Source organism: Salmo salar, chromosome 12, assembly GCF_965601325.2.
Source record: "Salmo salar chromosome 12, fSalSal1, whole genome shotgun sequence".
Taxonomy (NCBI): domain Eukaryota; kingdom Metazoa; phylum Chordata; class Actinopteri; order Salmoniformes; family Salmonidae; genus Salmo; species Salmo salar.
Window position 1 is genome coordinate 65,944,460 of NC_138302.1, and position 19,729 is coordinate 65,964,188.

Sequence of the window (19,729 nt, forward strand, 5' to 3'; positions counted from 1 at the left end):
TAGCTGTCTAGCAAGATCATGAAGAAATCATTTAATTCCCTTTAGCCCATACTGCCAGTGCCAGTTTAGCACACCATAGCTAGCTAACTAGCTACTCCACCGACTCTCAACAGCTAACAGACAGCTGCTTCATTCAAAAATGAATCCATTGTGATAAAATTCTAATGTTGCTAGCTACGCTAGTTATCTAGCTGTGGCCAACTGGTTAGTATCAACAAGAGCTTATTACAAATTCTAGCTAGCAACAACATTAGCGCAGCTTGCCAGTTAGCTTACATTAGCTACAGCAGGCACAAGCCCGACAAGCTACTGCCACCTTGTGGCCTGGAGTATTTAAACGTAGCAAATCGGAGGTAAAACTGTTATATGTGATCAACAAAAAGTTAATGGCTAACACTCTGGGCAGAAGCGCTAAGTACCTATCGGCAGTCAGATTTCTCGGTGTGTCTGGCCCTTTACATCCTTAGGGAACCCGGGAGTGTTTTTTTCGACCCCCTCCCTCGCCTACTTCCATGGCTCAAATGAAGTTGAATGATTTCCATTTCCTTGTGATCATGTGGGTGTGTGGAGTAGATAGTGTCCTTAGTTTAGGCCTCATAGAATTTTGTTTTAGATCTGTATCTCATAACAGTTTAGGTTGAGTTCGAGGGTGAGAAGAGCTGATTGCGTATCAGTTCTTAAGAGAACACTTTCTCTCCCTACTGTGATTGTCATATGCTTCTTCTATAATAATAATAGCTTTAACCTTTTGGGGCTAGGGGGCAGTATTTTCACGGCTGGATAAAAAAACGTACCCGATTTAATCTGGTTACTAATCCTACCCAGTAACTAGAATATGCATATACTTATTATATATGGATAGAAAACACCCTAAAGTTTCTAAAACTGTTTGAATGGTGTCTGTGAGTATAACAGAACTCATTTGGCAGGCAAAACCCTGAGACATTTTCTGACAGGAAGTGGATACCTGATGTGTTGAATTACCTTTAAGCCAATGCCATTGAAACACACAGGGGCTGATTAATGTTTTGGCACTTCCTATTGCTTCCACTAGATGTCACCAGCCTTTACAAAGTGTTTTGAATCTTCTACTATGAGATCTGACCGAACAAGAGCCTTGGAACGGTGATGGCCGATTAGACTCTGGCGCGCGAGGTCATGTTGGGTACCCTCGTTCCAAAACATTTTAAAAGAGAATGCATTCGTCCACCTTGAATATTATTCATGTTCTGGTTAAAAAAGGCACTCATGATTTATGCTATACAACGTTTGACATGTTTGAACGAACGTAAATATATTTTTTCCCCTCGTTCATGAAGTGAAGTCCGGCGGGCTTAGATCATGTGCTAACAACACGGAGCTTTTTGGACATAAATGATGAGCTTTTTTGAACAAAACTACATTCGTTATGGACCTGGGATTCCTGGAAGTGACATCTGATGAAGAGAATCAAAGGTAATGGATTATTTACATAGTATTTTCGATTTTAGATCTCTCCAACGTGGCCGTTTGTCTGTATCGCAAAGCGTATTTTTCTGGGCGCAGTGCTCAGATTATTGCAAAGTGTGATTTCCCAGTAAGGTTATTTTTAAATCTGGCAAGTCGATTGCGTTCAAGAGATGTAAATCTATAATTCTTTAAATGACAATATAATATTTTACCAATGTTTTCTAATTTTAATTATTTAATTTGTGGTGCTGACTTGACTGCCGGTTATTGAAGGGAAACGATTTCCTGAACATCAACGCCATAGTAAAACGCTGTTTTTGGATATAAATATGAACTTGATAGAACTAAAAATGCATGCATTGTCTAACATAATGTCCTAGGAGTGTCATCTGATGGAGATTTAAAAGGTTAGTGCATCATTTTAGCTGGTTTTATGGTTTTGGTGACGCCTGTCTTTGAATTGACAAAACATTACACACAGCTATTGTCAATGTACTCTCCTAACATAATCTAACTTTATGCTTTCGCCGTAAAACCTTTTTGAAATCGGACAACGTGGTTAGATTAAGGAGATGTTTATCTTTCAAAGGGTGTAAGATAGTTGTATGTTTGAAAAATTTGAATTTTGACATTTATTTGGTTTCAAATTTGCCGCTCTTGAAATGCACCTGCTGTTGATAGGGTGCATCACGGGTGGCACGCTAGCGTCCCACATAGCCCCAAGAGGTTAAAAGCTTAGCAGCCCTTTGGATTGTGTTACTATGGTTTTGGCTGTCAATGTGGCTTACGGGCGTTGTAATCTTCCGGGGTTTAATCTTTATAATAAAACATACAAACCCAAGATAGAGGGGGATCCTCTGTGTGCATGGCAACCCTGCGCATGTGGTGTCCAAGCCCCCCACCACCCCGGAGCTGTAGTGTGTGTGTGTGTGTGTGTGTGTGTGTGTGTGTGTGTGTGTGTGTGTGTGTGTGTGTGTGTGTGTGTGTGTGTGTGTGTGGTGATCATCAGTGCCCACCCCTCAGGCAAGACTGTCTGACTATAATCCCCAATGGGCCGTGCCAGCGGTTGATCTGTCTGTCTGGGGGTGGAGGAGGGGGAAGCAGGTCTCTTCATCTATTATTACAGTGGTTCCCAAACTTTTTATAGTCCCGTACCCCTTCAAAACATTCAACCTCCAGCTGTGTACCACCTCTAGCACCAGGGTCAGGGCACTCTCAAATTTTATTTTTGGCCGTGAAATGAGGCTACTCAGGCGAGAAAAAGAACTCACCCGAATGTATAGCCCCGTTGGAAAATATAAATGGACTGTTTGAAAATGTGAAGAAAAATTAATGAAAATGTTTGGGAATACCTGTATTATTATATGTGCCATACATGTAGCATTCTCCATGCCAAGCACTGTCTGAGACTGCTAATGCTAAGTCATGCTATAGGCCTACAACACTAAACTAATGCCATGTTGGCCTATAATTCACACTGTAAAGTACTGAAAAGACTGTATAATGTAAAGACAACTAGTGTGGTATAAACAGTAGCTAACGCTAACAGGCACAGTATGCTCATTGACGTGACGGTAAGGGATCTGCAGATTAACTCAGTGTACTGCGGCAGAATCGACTCAGCTCCATAATTCAGAGTCCACCAATGAACTGGGCTCATGGATAACATCTCTCTCTCTCTCTGTCTTGGCATACACATCACGGACAAACTGAAATGGTCCACCCACACAGACAGAGTGGTGAAGAAGAAGCAACAGCGCCTCTTCAACCTCAGGAGGCTGAAGAAATGTGGCTTGTCACCTAAAACCCTCACAAACTTTTACAGATGCACAACTGAGAGCATCCTGTCGGGCTGTATCACCGCCTGGTACTACAACTGCACCGCCCACAACCGCAGGGCTCTCCAGAGGGTGGTGAGATCTGCACAACACATCACCAGGGGCAAACTACCTGCCCTCCAGACACCTACAGCACCCGATGTCACAGGAAGGCCAAAAAGATCATCAAGGACAACAACCACCCGAGCCACTGCCTGTTCACCCCGCTATCATCCAGAAGGTGAGGTCAGTACAGGTGCATCAAAGCGGGGACCAAGAGACAGAAGCTGTTTTTCAATCTCAAGGCCATCAGACTGTTAAACAGCCACCACTAACATTGAGTGGCTGCTGCCAACATACTGACTCCTCTCTAGCCACTTTAATAATGAAAAATGTATGTAATAAATGTATCACTAGCCACTTTTAACAATGCCACTTTATATAATGTTTACATACCCTACACTACTCATCTCATATGTATATACTGTACTCTATACCATCTACTGCATCTTGCCTATGCTGTTCGGCCATCGCTTATTCATATATTTTGATGTACATATTCTTATTCATTCCTTTACACTGGTGTGTGTATAAGGTAGTTGTGAAATTGTTAGGTTAGATTACTTATTAGATATTACTGCATGGTCGGAACTAGAAGCACAAGCATTTCGCTACACTCGCATTAACATCTGCTAACCATGTGTATGTGACAAATACAATTTGATCTCTCAGAGAGAGAGAGAGAGAGAGAGAGAGAGAGTTTTGAGCGTGAGGTGCATGCTATTATGTAACACAAATGCTTCATTTCCAAAACAGAGAACTCCTCGGGACATTTCTGCAGATGTCTCTGCCAATATCCAAATGTTTTTCTACAATATGTGCCACACACTGATTCTGTGCTTCCTTCTCTATTGGTTATTACTGACCTTTAACTATGGTCGGAGATCAGTGCACAGCTCCTCAGTTACAGTTAATGAGCTTTTCAATGGATAGGCTGAAGCATCTTCCTGCCCTGTGTGTGTCTGTGGCCAACACACTGTGAGGACACTGACGCGGAAGCTACATTTTGGCTACAATCCCAAACGTGCACATACATACACACACTGTTACAGTCAAACACACAGTCCCCATTCTACACTGCCTTGTTTATGGTGATGAAGTGCAAGGGTAGGAAGGAGAAAAAGGCTGAGAAAGGAGAGAGCCATAGAGAAAGCATACCAGATGTAGAGATGGACAGAGAGAGGGAATGAGCGACAGAGCCATGGATAGACAGTGGGAGAGAGAGGGTTAAGTGAGATAGAAAACAAGCGACTGAGCGTCAGAGAGAGAGAGAGAGGATGAGTGAGAGAGTGAGCGAGATCCCCAGCAGCAGTACTGGCCCACTGTGACTCAGAGGGCTAAATGAGCCAGGCGTGTTGCCTCCTGATGCTCTGTGACCTAGATTGGGAGACGCAGACACAACCGTAATCTCTCTTTCTCTCTCCCCCAACTGTCTCTCTCTTTTCTCCCCCTCTCCACTCAGCACGGAACAGGCTGCTGTGCTGAAAAACCTGCCTCTCCTCCCCACATCAACAGACAGTCCCCCCCCCCCCCACACACACACACACACACACACACACACACACACACACACACACACACACACACACACACACACACACACACACACACACACACACACACACACACACACACCACACACACACACACGACTGGACAAACACTCACAAGTCACTATAGTCCACACTGAGACAGAGACAGGGCTCAGAGCAAAGCCAAAGGGAATCCCATTCACTCAGCTCTTATCAGAGCATTACACCACACTATACACACAGACCTTGGAGACCAGGTAGGAGACACAAAAACCAGGTAAAGGGGCACACATTGTGTGTGTGTGTGAGAGTGAGTGAGTGAGTGAGTGAGTGAGTGAGTGAGTGAGTGAGTGAGTGAGTGAGTGAGTGAGTGAGTGAGTGAGTGAGTGAGTGAGTGAGTGAGTGAGTGAGTGAGTGAGTGAGTCATATTTACAGTAACTGTACAGCTAGCTCACTTTCACACACACATACAGTTCATTTGAGCAGCTTAAAACACATAAAGGGTTGTGGTTGAGCGTTTTGAATTCCAGCCGAGCTTCCAGCCAGCATGGCTTTGATCCTCTCAATGGCTACCATTGTGTCCCCACAGTCACCGGGGTTAGAGCTGGGTGTAGGGGAGACCTTAAAGGGATAATTCAGGATTTTGGCAATGAGGCCCTTTATCTACTTCCCAGTGTCAGATGAATACCATTTTCATGTCTCTGTGTCCAGTGTAAAGGAAGTAAGAGGTAGTTTCGCAAGCCAATGCTAACTAGCATTAGCGCAATAACTGGAAGTCTATAGGTATCTGCGAAGTATCCCTTTAATATGCACACACGCACACGCACGCACATAATCCACCACCACCACTGCAATGGTGCATATTTCCTATATTTGTTGCCATGGGAGTCCAGTCTTTGGGACAGAGTGACAACAATGGGCTGATTGTTAGAAATGTAAAGGATATGCATGAGAAACATTAAGAAGACTCCGGATAGACTGCTACTCCTCCATATAAATGGAAATGTACTGGCAGTCCATTAAAATAGATGATGTGTTTTGGTGCATAATACTGATAAAGTACTTCCCAAAACATAGATAGTAGAGAGTAGGCTATGTGCTTACAGCAACAGCTTTGACATTTTTTTTCTATTGTGTTATTGACTGTACATTTGTTTATCCCATGTGTAACTGTGTTGTTTGTGTCGCACTGCTTTGCTTTATCTTGGCCAGGTTGCAGTTGTAAATGAGAACTGGTTCTCAACTGGCCTACCTGGTTAAATAAATGTGGTGGGGGGGGGACTGTTGGATATAGAGTGCACCATGTCGTCCTCCCTTCGCCACTGTGACAGAAACTTTCAGTTGAATGATGGCCGCACTGGGGGTTTTGAGTTTCTATTGAGTTATTGTGCTACTGAAGCCTTTATAGACTCCAGTTCCAACTGATCCAATTCATTTACTGTATGATACTAGCTACAGTTAAACTACAACCACCAGCAGGCTGATGGAACTACAAACATGGCTACTCCGGTCTGGCCATCTGGTCATAGCTCAGTATGGCTGGAATAATGAGACAGGCGTCTCTTTGTGGTGAATCAATCGTTGGGTGCTAAGTGCTGCTGGGGCTCAAAATGGATTATGTGTGTGAGTGGAGTCAGTGGACTAGGTGAGGGCTACAGGGCTGATGGGCGGGAATAAACAAACACCTCAAACTTGAGCCATAACACCACAACAACAGGCCATTTCAACACTCATCATTCAAAGTACTATGTATCCTAATAAACATGTATCTAGGCTACATTTTAATAAGCCTACACTGTCTGTTAATGTAACTACAGAGATTGTCAAGGGATAGGCCTACACTTGGAGCTGGTAGGTCTTATCAGGGGTAGTTAACTACTGCTCTAAATGTCTGAGGACAACGGACCAATAAGCATACAGCAAGCTGGCATTTACAGTGGAGTAGTAGTGTTGTATAGGCCTACAACTACTGCTGAGCTCTTCAGTCACTAAAGCAAAAACCCCATATCAACAAAAATCCCACAACCAGTGTATGCCACACAACGACACTCTCAAACGTTTACACTCGATTTGCACACACAGCAGAAAACTAGAGACAGTCTGTTTATGCAGAACATCATAAAATGTGCCATGCCATTATTATTAATAGATAGGTGCTCCTGTCTATTTTCTCTCTCTCTCTATCTGTGTGTGTGATCCTAAGGAGAGCAGCACTACTCCGAACCCTCACTAACCAAACTGTTAATTGCTGTCTATTATTAAACGAGACCACAAGTAGAAGTGAGTTCACCCACCGTTTGTAACAGTGAATTAAGGCTTCTCCATCACTCAGACTTTTTCAGAAGTGCCCTGTGACATATTAAACAGCCCAATCTAATTGATTTGATCAATGTAAAATAGATTTCACAATTTTTGAGCAGACTGGTCTCAGTAACAGCTAGACGCAATATAGTAAACGTAAATCTGGGACACTAAAATGAATATGATGTGTTACGTTTGGTATGGTTACATAAAATAGGTTACTTAAGGCAAAAACGGAAGGAGGGTGGTTGGTCGGGGTGAATGGGTTGGCGTATAACATGAACGTCTATAACATGGCGTATAACATGAACGATGGATCTCATCACGGACAACTTCAGCATCTTAGATAATTAGCAACTACTTACTACTTTTTAGCTACTTTGCAACTACTTAGCGTGCTAGTTAACCCTAACCCCTAGAGCAAGCTAACGTTAATGTTAGCTACCTAGCTAACGTTAGTCACAACAAATTGGAATTAGTAACCTATTGTACATTGCGTTTCGAAACACATCGTACGAATTGCAATTCGAAACACATCATACAAATTGCAATTCGTAACACATCATACAAATTGCAATTCGTAACATATCATACAAATTGCAATTTGTAACATGTCATACGAAATGGATGATGGACATCCACAAATGAATAAATACCATACGAAACGTAACATGTACTAAATGGAGTGTCTCGGATTTACATACAGACTAATACAAAATGCTCTGAGACCATGTTGTTTTGAGGGAGTTGTTTTGATTAGTTTGTAACCACTGAGAGGCCATCTTTGTGGCTGTATCCCAGGGGGGCTATGTTTGATGATGTGCACAGGCTATTTGATTCTACTATGATTCTCTTGTTAGGCTAATGTCCTTACTTTGAGACGTTTCAGAAAGCAACTCTTGAATGATTATTACAGGTGAGTAGTGACAAAAGTAACTTTTTTTGTCTCAAATAAAACACATTTTGTAATTATACTCAGCAGATTTGATGGAAAATCACAAGTGCCAGGGCCCACAACCAAAGGTCTGGTGGTGGCAGAATAGTATGGAGGCCTTGGAAAATGACTGAAAACTTTTCTCCACACCTGGTGTTCTTTACTGATCAGCAGTTTCATCCAACTGTGTCTGGGTGAGACCTGGACAGTTGGAATCCATGATGACTCCATGGAGCCATGAGTTTCAGCGGTAAGCTGTGAAGAGCTCAATAGGCACAGTGTGAAACTGTACTATTATTCAATGTTCACACAGTGGGGAGAGAGGGGAGCAGATTCAGGGAGAGAATTGACTTCAGTAAGTCAGTCACCAATGGTAACTCTACTCTTCCATCACATGCATTCTCTCTCCTTCCTCTCCAAAACTGAAACATTACATTACTCATACACTCCGGGGTGCTTTGAACCGCATGGCACAGATCCAGCAATACTGTGATTCACCCACCAAGGAGGAGACTTGCATAACACCATATTATTTATTTTTATCATTGCCATTTGTCAAAACAAGGCAAACGCTGCATTCCCACATTAACAAGAGAGCTTAGCAGCCAACTGCCTTGTAGGTCTAGGGAACGTGCAGCATAATTTCAACAGCACTATCACTTGAGAAACAGACACAATAACTACGTGATGAGGAAGAGAGCCTTGACCTAATTTCTGACAGGAGGAAAACCTCCATGATCTCCTTTTTGATACTGTAAATTACATGAAGGCAATTTATATCCGAGCTACTAGAGAAAAATGCACTGACTCTACAAAGCAAATTGGAAGATTGTGTTAATGTTGAGAGCTATGGTTACTTCTGATGGTAAGTATTATGTAAAGTATAAATAAATAAAAAACCTTATTAAAAAACATCAAGTCATAAGCTATAGTATCATACAGATAGTACATCAAAAGCCTTATCCAATAAAATTGCCATCTCTCTATATCCTCATTGCTCAAAAACACTATGCCATTGCAGGCGAAAATAATAACGATGCTATTTTGATTACATTAACTATAGTGGGTAATCAAATGAAAATAAAATAGGTCAGTGTTTTCATCCTCCGCGGCAACATAACAGGGGGAGGGAGTCGTGCTTGCCCGGTTATAGACTGCAGTTCTCACCACTGACAGCGGACGGGTGATTGTTACACGTAGGAGCGTTTACGGGACACAACACCTATTTCTCTTTCCCCCGTCTAAAATCCTTACCTTCGGACAGTTCCAAATCCAACTCCGCCAATTGGTCCTTGACCTCTTTCGGTAGTGCCAACATATCCACGCCTCGGTCCGCCATCGTTGCAGGAATAAAACGTAGAATGTTAAGAAATTAAAAGTGGTGACAAGTTCCTGAGTCAACGAGAAAAGCAAAAATCAAGACTGTACTCCATCCTTTCGACTCCCTAACACCGCCATAACTGTGAGCAATGAACAACTCACCAAAGGAATCTGTCACATGATCATGTCTGATGTTAATGGTTGTGACTGGAGCAGAAAATCAATAGACTCCCTGCCCCCCCTGGCGTTACTGTATGGCAGGGATCATCAACGAGATTCAGCCATCTATATTTTCTTGAGCGGTTGGTGGGGGGCCGGAACATAATTTCAAACATTGCTTACATTTGTATACAATCACGTGTCTCTCTATTATGCGTGGGAAAACTTGGGCACAGATTTCTTACATTAAAATCACTGGAGCTGATTCCTGGTGTTTTTACAGTCTTTTATGTCAGACTATGAACATTAAAAAAAACTTGGGGGGCCAAATAAAACCACCCACATTTCAAATTCGGCCCACCAGTTTGTGAATCCTGCTGTCTGGAAAATGAATGTTTAAGAGCATTTCACACACCACTGACTGAACACACACTTGGCTACTGATTATGGAACTATGGTTCATAATATCGGTCAGTCAACTATTGCAATATCATGACAAGATGAATATCCTAACATCACACAAATTATGTCTGGAACACAATTTTAGAGGCTAATTCTAACTTCCACATAAGTCAAATTTTCACTTAGTCATGCATTCATGTCAGTGGGAGACTTAGTGAAAAATAAATTTAGTGGAAGTTAGGATTCTCCCCTTATGGTCTATACACAGTCACACGCAGGGTCTATCTCGCGCTCTGACATACAGAAGCCTTCTCGTTTCCTGTGCTTGTTGTGTACACGTATGCCACCAGCCCATCCTAATCCCTGAGCACCCTGAGCCAGTACCACATCAGACAGCTTCTGCTCCTACTGTCGTGGAGCTCTATACCAAGGTGATAGATACTAAGCATGAAAAAGATTAACCTAAACCCCTTGTTGCCAGTAACTTATTTATTTTGCCAGAGATCTTTTATTAGGTTGAGACTATACACAAGTTAAATTTCCCCCGCCTTGAGGTGTAATTCTTTTGGGGAAAAACACCCTCTCGACAGATTGGAGACAAATTCCATAATAGTTTGTGGGAGGTTACACTCTGGGTTCACTGTTGAAGACAGACATACCCATCCTCTTGACAGAACACGAGGGGAAAGGAACGTGACGCAGGGTTCAGTTACAGCAATAACGAAATGATGAATAGAACATTGACATGTTAAAAAAAAGATGAAACAAACAAGATATTCCTCAACACAAAATGTGAAAAAAAAAGACATCACTCAATGACATTTCATAACAAATATTTCAGTGACGTGTCTTACAAAAGTGATATACTCCAAAAGACAGTATAGTTTTTTAAATGTTGGAAAGCACCCGAGACAAGGACATGATCTTTAACTCCATATAGATGTCCCCTATTGGAGATTTGCATTCAAGAATATGTCGTAGGTTTACATTTTCTCTTATCATTTAGAATGTAATTGGTTTTCATTGAATTAGAACAAACCATTCTACCACTGTATTCACTACACACGTTTTAGCTAAATGCAGGAACATTAATATGTTTTGAATATAAAAATATATTGCACTACTTTTTCTCAACTTAGATTAAGTAAATGACTTATAAATCTAATGAAAAGTTTGTTGATTACTACATAAAGTATAATCTAAAACCTAACCATTTCAAGTGTTACATTAGGACATTGTCATTGTTTGCATCAGTCATTTGATATCACTTTAAAAAGTGGGAGAGAAAAGCAGTATGATAAAAACCAGCAATAATATGAGCAGACACCAGCACACAGACAGTGGTCTTCATCAGTCTCCTCTAATATCCATGCAGTCAATAAGGGTTTCATACACATTGTCAGAATGCAGAATTCCTATAAAAAAACAATAATAATACAAATTTTTAAAAAGGCCAGACATTGAATATACTCATACTTTGGCTCACTCCATGACAAAGGGAAAACAATATCTCACGCTTATTCAGCCCTAAAAAGAGTTTCCCCATGGATTAACAGCTGCATGAAGAAGATAAATATGTAAGGAGAGATTTACACTGTAGACAGGGGAGCGAGTTGCAAATAGACAAAAACACACTACATTCGGTGATCGAGTGTGTGTATGTCACGGGGTGTGAGTATGTACATACGCTTGTATATACGCAGTGACAGTGCTTCCAAGCAGGGATCCATCAGAAAAGGGGCAAAAGGGGTGGGACTACTCGGTATGTTCAGTGATTATCATTGGCTGTGAGCAAGTGTGTGTGTGTGTGTGTGTGTGTGTGGGGGGGGGGTTCTGTGGCTTTGACAGGATGTCAACTCCCAACATCCTTTCCTGGCTGCCACTGTATCCAAGGTCAGAGCATAGGTTGGAGATAGTACTTCTCACTCCCCCCCATTAACAACTGATGGGATTTCAGATTTCAAATCAGGTCCCTTTCAATCTCTCACATAATTGTACCAGTCCGGCCTCCTACAGTTCTTATTGGCTCCCTGCGCATCATCTGGGGGCGGGCTGAGGCTGTGGCGCCATGAGGACCCCTCCCTGGTGGGCCGCCCCCATCCCGGCCAGGACCGACATGGCCACTGCCTCAGCCGCGCATACACTCAGCCCGTTGACGGTGATGGCACCAGGGCTGGGGACAGGGGCCGAAGGCCCGTGCTGGATGACCAAGGCTGTGGAGCCCGTAGGCTTGGAGGGGGGATCCCTGGAACTCTCCTCTCCTCCTGCAGCTACAGACAGAGAGAGAAACATTCACCCTTAAAGAGAGGTGACAGGCAAGCAATAGATTAGATGGATGAGTTGGATCGGTAGGTGGGTGAATGGATGTACAAGTTGATTGGGGACAGATAAATGACACTAAATTAAAAATCAAACAGATGGAGTGAATGACAGACTTGTGTGATTGATAGTTGATTCATGTATACTATACATACACAAAAGTATGTGGACATACTTCAAATTAGTGGATTTGGCTATTTCAGCCACACCCGTTGCTGACAGGTGTATAAAATCGAGCACACAGCCATACACTCTCCGTAGACAAACAATGGCAGTAGAATGGCCTTACTGAAGAGCTCAGTGCCTTTCAATGTGGCACCGTCATAGGACGCCACCTTTCCAACAAGTCAGTTCGTCAAATTTCTGCCAGAGCTGCCCCAGTCAACTGTAAGTGCTGTTATTGTGAAGTGGAAACGTCTAGGAGCAACAACGGCTCAGCCGCGAAGTGGTAGGCCACACAAGCCTTCAGAACGGAACCGCCGAGTACTGAAGCGTGTCGCGCGTAAAAATTGTCTGTCCTCGATTGCAACACTCACTACCAAGTTCCAAACTGTCTCTGGAAGCAACGTCAGCACAATAACGGCTCGTCGGGAGCTTCATGAAATAGGTTTCCATAGCCAAGCAGCAGCACACAAGCCTAAGATCACCATGCGCAATGCCAAGCGTCGGCTGGAGTCGTGTAAAGCTCGCCACCATTGGACTCTGGAGCAGTGGAAACGCGTTCTCTGGAGTGATGAATCATGCTTCACCATCTGGCAGTCCGACAGACAAATCTGGGTTTGGCGGATGCCAGGAGAACGTGTCCCAATGCATAGTGCCAACTGTCAAGTTTGGTGAAAGAGGAATAATGCTCTAGGGCTGTTTTCATGGTTTTGGCTAGGCCCCTTAGCTACAGTGAAGGGAAATCTTAACGCTACAGCATTCAATGACATTCTAGACGATTCTGTGCTTCCAGCTAGCAACAGTTTGGGGAAGGCCCTTTCCTGTTTCAGCATGACAATGCCCCAAGTCCACAAAGCAAGGTCCATACAGAAATGGTTTGTCGAGATTGGTGTGTTAGAACTTGACTGGCCTGACCTCAACTTCATCAAACACCTTCGGGGTGAATTGGAACGCCAACTGCGAGCCAAGCCGAATCACCCAACATCAGTGCCTGACCTCACTAATGCTCGAGGCTGAATGGAAGCAAGTCCCCACAGCAATATTCCAACATCTAGTGGAAAGCCTTCCCAGAAGAGTGGAGGCTGTTATAGCAGCAAAAGGGGGACCAACTCCATATTAATGCCCATGATTTTGGAATGAGATGTTCGACGAGTTGGTGTCCACATACTTTTGGTCATGTAGTGTATGTTGTCTTAATTACCTAAGTAGGCAGCCGCCTTCTGCATGGCAGTGACAGGGCAGTCTTTGTGGGCCAGTAGCAGCTGTTTCAGTTGTGTCACCTCGTTCCTCAGCAGACCCACTTCATTCTGATAGAAACAGAACACCACATATAGGCATGAACACACAAGACAATGTACACACAACATTTGTCTTCTCAACCACTGGCAATCATACACCAAAACCCCATGGGCACGAGAATCATATTAGGGCTCCTACCAGTATAATACAAATCAGACGGGTTCATGGTTTTAAAGATGCACTATGCAGAAATCGCTCCGCCATTTCCTGGTTGCTAAAATGTTAATACTTACCCAATTTCAGTTTGTGTGACAAAACAAGCAAGTATAGTGTAGAGAATCATTGTACCATCTAAACCACTGTGAAATATATTTTCCATAACCAAAAATATTGTATTTTCAACTGGTGTACAAAACCAAAGGGAAGACGCAAAAACAAAATTTAAGAACGGGAAGCATAGAAATAAACCATAGAACAGATCTGCCGCTTCTTAGACTTGCTTTCAACGAGAATGACATATCTATAACTCACAATTCTATGTGAATTTGGTCAGGTCGCCCAAAAAGTTACATATTGCCTTTGCCCTTCTCATTGCCTTTTATGGTCTATTGTAACTGACTGTAATAGACAGTTACAGTCTAGGTCCAGTTACGGTCATAGTGCAGTAGACTCACGGTCAAAGAGACGTTCATGGTGGCCAGATCCTCTGCCTTCCTCTCCAGAGAGCCAACCCAAACCTTGCGTTTCTGTCGGCAGCGAGACGCTGCCGCCCTGTTCCTCTCCAGGAAGCGCTGCCTTCTCTCATCTGGGTCGGCCTCCGCACCCCGCCGCCTCCTACCCCCGGTTGGCTGGGCCGGGGACACCTGGGGAGGACGGGGAGGGTGTTATACACCTTGGACTAGGTGTGTGTGCATGAGTGTGTGTATGAGAGAGAGAGAGAGAGAGAGAGAGAGAGAGAGAGAGAGAGAGACAGACAGACAGACAGAGAGAAAATGCAAGAGTGTGAGCTTGTGTGTGTGAGAGTGTAAAAGTGCATTTGAATGTGTATTTCAAAGTGTGCCCGTGTATACGCCTCTCACCATCATGTCCTCTGAATGTAGACTATACCCAAATGGAGAGGAGGAGCCACTGCTGGTTTGCTGTGTGAGTATATGTAAATCATATATGCATGAGAGTGTGCCTGTGCATTTTTGTATTCACTGTTTGTGCACAAAATGTACGCAAATACAGGCAAGCGACATGAGATAATGCATTACCAAATATATAGGGTCAGACGGAATCTGCAGAGAAGTTCTCTTATCAATACCTTTACAGAGTTGCCAGCATATTTCATCTACAAAACATGGTTTGTAGCAGCTTTTAGTTTGTTCAGTGTTCTTTCCAGTATTTTTATAATTTCTGGAGATAAAGGCCATCCTGCCTCTAGCAGATTCCACCTGACCCTTAGGTATTGTATCAGTATGTATGTGTTTTACCTGTGGCTGTGCAGGTGAGGGGGTGTCAGAATGCTGCGAGGGCTGCTGGCTCTGCTCATGTCTCTGGGGGACAGCGGGGCTGGACCCTGGCCCCCCTCCCACCCCCCCTGTGCCCTCTCCCACTCCCCCTGTGCCCCCTCCAGCCCCGTTCTGAGCCCCCGGGCCATGCTGTTGCTGGGTCAGCGCCGCCTTCAGCCTCTACAGAGAGGGAGGGACACACACAGAAATGCCATACAGATGTCAACAACATGCCTTCCTAGGGTTGCAAAACTACAAGTTATTTTGGTAATTAACAGTTACTGGTAACATTGCCTCCCTTTGAAACCCTGTGCCTTCCACTGCCATGGGTAGGCCCACTGCTATTTGGTCCATAACTCTGTGTGTGGTGTGTAGTGTGTGTCCGCCAGTGCATGGCCTCTCACCATCTTGGCCTCGGAGTGTAGACTATACCCAGATGGGGAGGAGGAGCCGCTGCTGGTCCCACCAATCGGAGGGCCTGGAATCCCAGGGATGTTGGGCACCATATTAAATGGCCTCGCCAGCTACACATTACACAAGAAGAGACTAAATAAGAGGACAAAATAACACTTACCAATATCTGCCATTATCAAGTCTGTTATTGTTAATTAGACATCTACTACTTTCACTAAAACTGCCGATGTAAAAAGGGCACTATAAATAAACGTGATTGATTCTCACAGATATGACTGAGGTCATATTTGGGCTGGGGAGGAGAGGGACCGTCTGTCCGTTGGGGAGATGCATTACCAGTGGGAAGGAGCCTGTCGGAGAGCTGAGAACAGGAGATTGGTATAAATGAAATAGACAGAGAGAATACAAATATAGACAGATGTTGGTAGATTAGACTCACCCCAGTTGTCTGTTGGAGGGTGGGGTTTGTGTGATGACAGAAGTTGGCGACGGCAGGGTCGGGTGCAGGGGGTCGTAACCAAGGTGAATGGGGAGGGACCCAGGCCGTACAATGGTTGGCGTGGGGGTGGAGCTCAACACTGGCCGTGGAGGAGGAAGAGTCTCCTGTCAACATACATCACATCCAGTCAGAGAAACCCAGGTGGGAGTTGAACACTACAGACCGCTGAGCTGAACCCACTAAGACACCCACTAATTGTCTACTTTTTGCTGACATCTTTACTTGCCTCATAGTTAAGTGATTACTTTACTCTCTGGCCACCACTGTTCCTTTCTCTCTCTCTCACCCAAGTTACCATGCAAACTTGACAAGAGGAAAGAACACACATCGATTAATCTGTTCAACCATACAACCTGTTCGTCCCGCCCCCAAGTCATACCTTTCCTCTCCCCATTGGCTCCTTGCTACTGTCCGACATGCTGGAGGTGGAGTCAGGACTGCCTGGGGGGGAGGAGTCAACCTCCAGAGGCCCCTCATCCTCCTCCTTCACCCCAGACAGGGTCTGTAGGGGTGGGGCCAGAAGATGAGGGGTGGGGAGCTGTGTGGGGACCAACAATCAGACACAACATTAATAAATTGGTCAAACTACCCGTGTTTAAAAACCAAACCCATCCTAGCCCCTCCACCGTCCTCACCCTCACCGGATTTTTGTTCCTCTGGTCGTCCTCATGGGCCTTCCGGAACTCCTGTTCGAAGGAGCTGGCCAGCTCATTGAACAGACCCACCTCCTCACAGTTCTTCAGGAAGCGGGTGGGCGTGGGGGTCTGGTCTGATGGTAGAGAGAAAGAGGAGATACTGGTTTAGAGGCTTCATAGTACAGGTAAATCCCCTCTGTCAACAACAGAGATTGCTCATCTGTCCACACAGGGTGGTGTTGGTTTGATAGCTAGACAAATATGTTTCTCTCATAATTTTCTCATACAGTCAAATTGAGAAATTCTAGGAATAGTAAAGGTAAGCACCTGCGATGATGACGGAGTCAGTTCTGGCAGGACCAAATTTTAGGGTCATCTCATGCTTATGTTTGTGGACTGATAGATGGTCTTCATTGGTAAATCTCTGTACACAAAGAAAACGCAAGACACTGGTGAAAGTAATCTGATGGCTCCTAAAATCTGAGATCTATAAAGACAGGAGGGAGAGTGGGAAAAGAGAGTGAGGGATGAAGAGAAAAGGAGGGTAAATTACACCCTACCTGTCCACAGCCTGGGGCGGTGCACACAAAAGGTCGATCGTCCCCCATCTCACACAAAGATCCTGCAATAAAGAGGTATGGGAGAGGAAGAGAATGAAAGTGTGTTATTTTGTCTCTGCCTCTAAAATCTTGGTAGATTAAAAAATATAAAAAACATTCTGTATTGGCTAATACATTAGGGTTAACAAATAGATATTCATAAGGCTTTCCTACTGCCTACATGTTCAGTATTTCCAATTAAAGCACCTTGTTTACACTACAACGAAGAAAAACGCTAACATTAGTATCAAACAAATATATTAATGCTGACATTACATTTTTTGGGGGTGACAAAAAGGTTATTAAACATATGTCTCAGCTGGGAAGTAAAAATGTGAGTCTTAGTTAGTGTTTTTGAATAGTAAAATACGCCTTTTAGCTACTATTGTCATAGTTAAATGGCCTCCTCTCTGCTGACTGTCAACAAACAGCGCAGTTCACATGGGGTCAATTCATTACGTCTTGCAACGGAAACCATTTAAGAACCAAATGGAGCAAATGGAACTAAACCGGGAGGAACCAAGTTGAATATTTTCCAATATAAACTCGTTTTCGTTGCAAAACGTTTTCTGTTTGGAGTAAACGGTTTCTGTTGCAAAACGGTTTGGAACAGAATCTGCGTAATTAACGCACCATGCCGTTAGCGACTGTCTTAACCCTGGTTTTAATGTGTATATGATCTCAACTAAAACAGAAACTACCGAACAGACTCTGCTAACTAGTTCGTTAGCTAACAAGGGGCACGATGGCTAACTATGGGCCAATGATCACAACAGCACGTCAAGTTAGATATAGCTAGCTAGCAACATAATGTCAGACAGGACGAAGAATGGACCTCACTATGCAAAATCTGACAGGCCATCATCATCATCATCACATGAGATGTTTTGGTACAGGCAGTAAGGTTACAGCAGATCAACCACATTGGCAATCACGGCCGAGCGAATTAAAAGGGCTTCTTAGCGGTCTCTTTGCTAAATTAGCTAGCTTTATTTACCTTCCCCTTTTTTTTCAGCTAAAAACTAGCTAGCTAACGCCTTCCCAGATGATATTGTACAGAACACACAGGCTAGTTAGCTGGCTAACGTTATGTTAGCTGGCTAGGCTAACGTTAATGCACTGACACAATTCGAGGCGCGTCAAATAAGTATTTCAGGATGGGGAAGGTAAATGTGACAGACGGTCAATACATCTGTTCCCCGACAAAGACTATTTGGTAAAATCTTGATATCTGAACACAAGCAAGTCAAATGTTTACAAACTCACCCAACGTCCCTACTTCTCCGCTGCTGGAACTCCTACACTGCGCTGCCTGCGTTGAGTTGAAATCGCGCGAGAGGTGAAACTGTTCAATTTTTTACGTAACAGGATTACTGGGGTGAAAAATCCGAGATTATGTAAACAGGAGGCGGTTTGTATGTGTCCTCAAATGGCAAAAAATAAATATGATGAGAGCCCTGCAATTGACAAATCCCGGTGTTTCTCATAACATTTTCATCATAATATGATACATTGTACGTTGTATGCTTGATGTAAATGCAAGCCTACACATACGTATAATGGCAGAATATTTTATATTTGTGGAAAATTGCAGTCCCTATGTATGGTATCCTTCCAGGGCCGGCTCTAGCCTTGTGGGGGCCCTAAAGGAGATTTGGTTGGGGGACCCCTCCCCCCCCACCTTATAAGCAAAACATTTTAGTTTTAGCAGTGCTGATTATTAAACAAAGAAAAGAAAAGGCACTTTCGCCCCAAATCTGTCCAAAAAGTGCGTTTCTTTGGGACAACAACTCCCATTGTTAGGGCGGAGACATGATCATCTCATCATTATATACAGATCTCTGGACGGATACACTTACGCCTGCTACATTAGCTTAGACCGCATGAGAGGATTGTACACAACACAATGACGAGAGGGACAGAGACAGTTTGTGAAAGTGTGAGTATCTACTTGGAAGAACTAGTAAAATGATTTTGTAAGACAGCTCTGCAGCATACTTAGGCAGGCTAACGAAACAGGATGACTAATGACAGTACAGTGTGGGGAGCACATATAATGAACAAAAATATAAATGCAATATGCAACAATTTCAACAATTTTACTGAGATACAGTTCATATAAGGAAATCAATCAATAAAAAATGAATTTGTTAGGCCCTAATCTATGGATTTCACATTACAGCGCAGCCATGGGTGGACCTGGGAAGGCATACGCCCGCCCACATGGGAGCCATGCCCACCTACCAGGCCCAGCCAACCAGAATGTTTTTCCCCACAAAAGGGCTTTATTACAGACTGAAATACTCCTCAGTTTCAACTGTCCCGGTGGCTAGTCTCAGATGATCCCGCATATGAAGAAACCGGATGTAGAGGTCCTGGGGTGGTGTGGTTACAC

The 19,729-nt window shown here is 43.7% G+C and overlaps 2 protein-coding genes across 7 annotated transcripts in view; both read right to left on the reverse strand.

The window, feature by feature from the left end:
- Nucleotides 1–9,594, reverse strand: part of LOC106565592 (disco-interacting protein 2 homolog B-A) — an 80,364-nt gene extending 70,770 nt beyond the window's left edge. For all 4 annotated transcript variants that reach the window (XM_045691640.2, XM_082959234.1, XM_014132884.3 and 1 more), the window contains exon 1: nt 9,348–9,594. In XM_045691640.2, the coding sequence (XP_045547596.1) occupies nt 9,348–9,432 (85 nt within the window). In that variant the 5' untranslated portion in view covers nt 9,433–9,594. The remainder of the gene's footprint in view (nt 1–9,347) is intronic.
- Nucleotides 9,595–10,445: 851 nt separating this feature from the next.
- LOC106565590 (cyclic AMP-dependent transcription factor ATF-7) lies at nt 10,446–18,682 on the reverse strand. 3 transcript variants are annotated; one of them, XM_014132879.3, is made up of 13 exons: nt 18,601–18,682; nt 17,296–17,357; nt 17,063–17,159; nt 16,742–16,869; nt 16,480–16,638; nt 16,041–16,204; nt 15,869–15,962; nt 15,592–15,711; nt 15,170–15,367; nt 14,774–14,833; nt 14,369–14,557; nt 13,657–13,762; nt 10,446–12,244 (listed from the first exon to the last, which is right to left on the reverse strand). In XM_014132879.3, the coding sequence occupies exons 2-13, from the start codon at nt 17,341–17,343 to the stop codon at nt 12,012–12,014; spliced, it is 1,596 nt and encodes a 531-aa protein (XP_013988354.1). In that variant the 5' UTR covers nt 17,344–17,357; nt 18,601–18,682; the 3' UTR covers nt 10,446–12,011. The 3 variants fall into 3 exon arrangements, with proteins under 3 accessions (XP_013988354.1, XP_013988353.1, XP_013988355.1); XM_014132878.3 differs by having other exon boundaries at nt 16,736–16,869; XM_014132880.3 differs by having other exon boundaries at nt 10,446–12,271; nt 16,736–16,869.
- Nucleotides 18,683–19,729: the final 1,047 nt, after the last annotated feature.

Excerpts from the sequence above, each read along its gene's own strand:
- LOC106565590 (XM_014132878.3), bottom strand. The coding sequence starts at position 17,343 with ATGGGGGACGATCGACCTTTTGTGTGCACCGCCCCAGGCTGTGGACAG. Across the intron at positions 16,870-17,062 it reads TGACTCCGTCATCATCGCAG|ACCAGACCCCCACGCCCACC; the intron begins GTGCTTACCTTT and ends CTCTACCATCAG. Across the intron at positions 16,639-16,735 it reads GGAACAAAAATCCGGTGAGG|CTCCCCACCCCTCATCTTCT; the intron begins GTGAGGACGGTG and ends GTCCCCACACAG.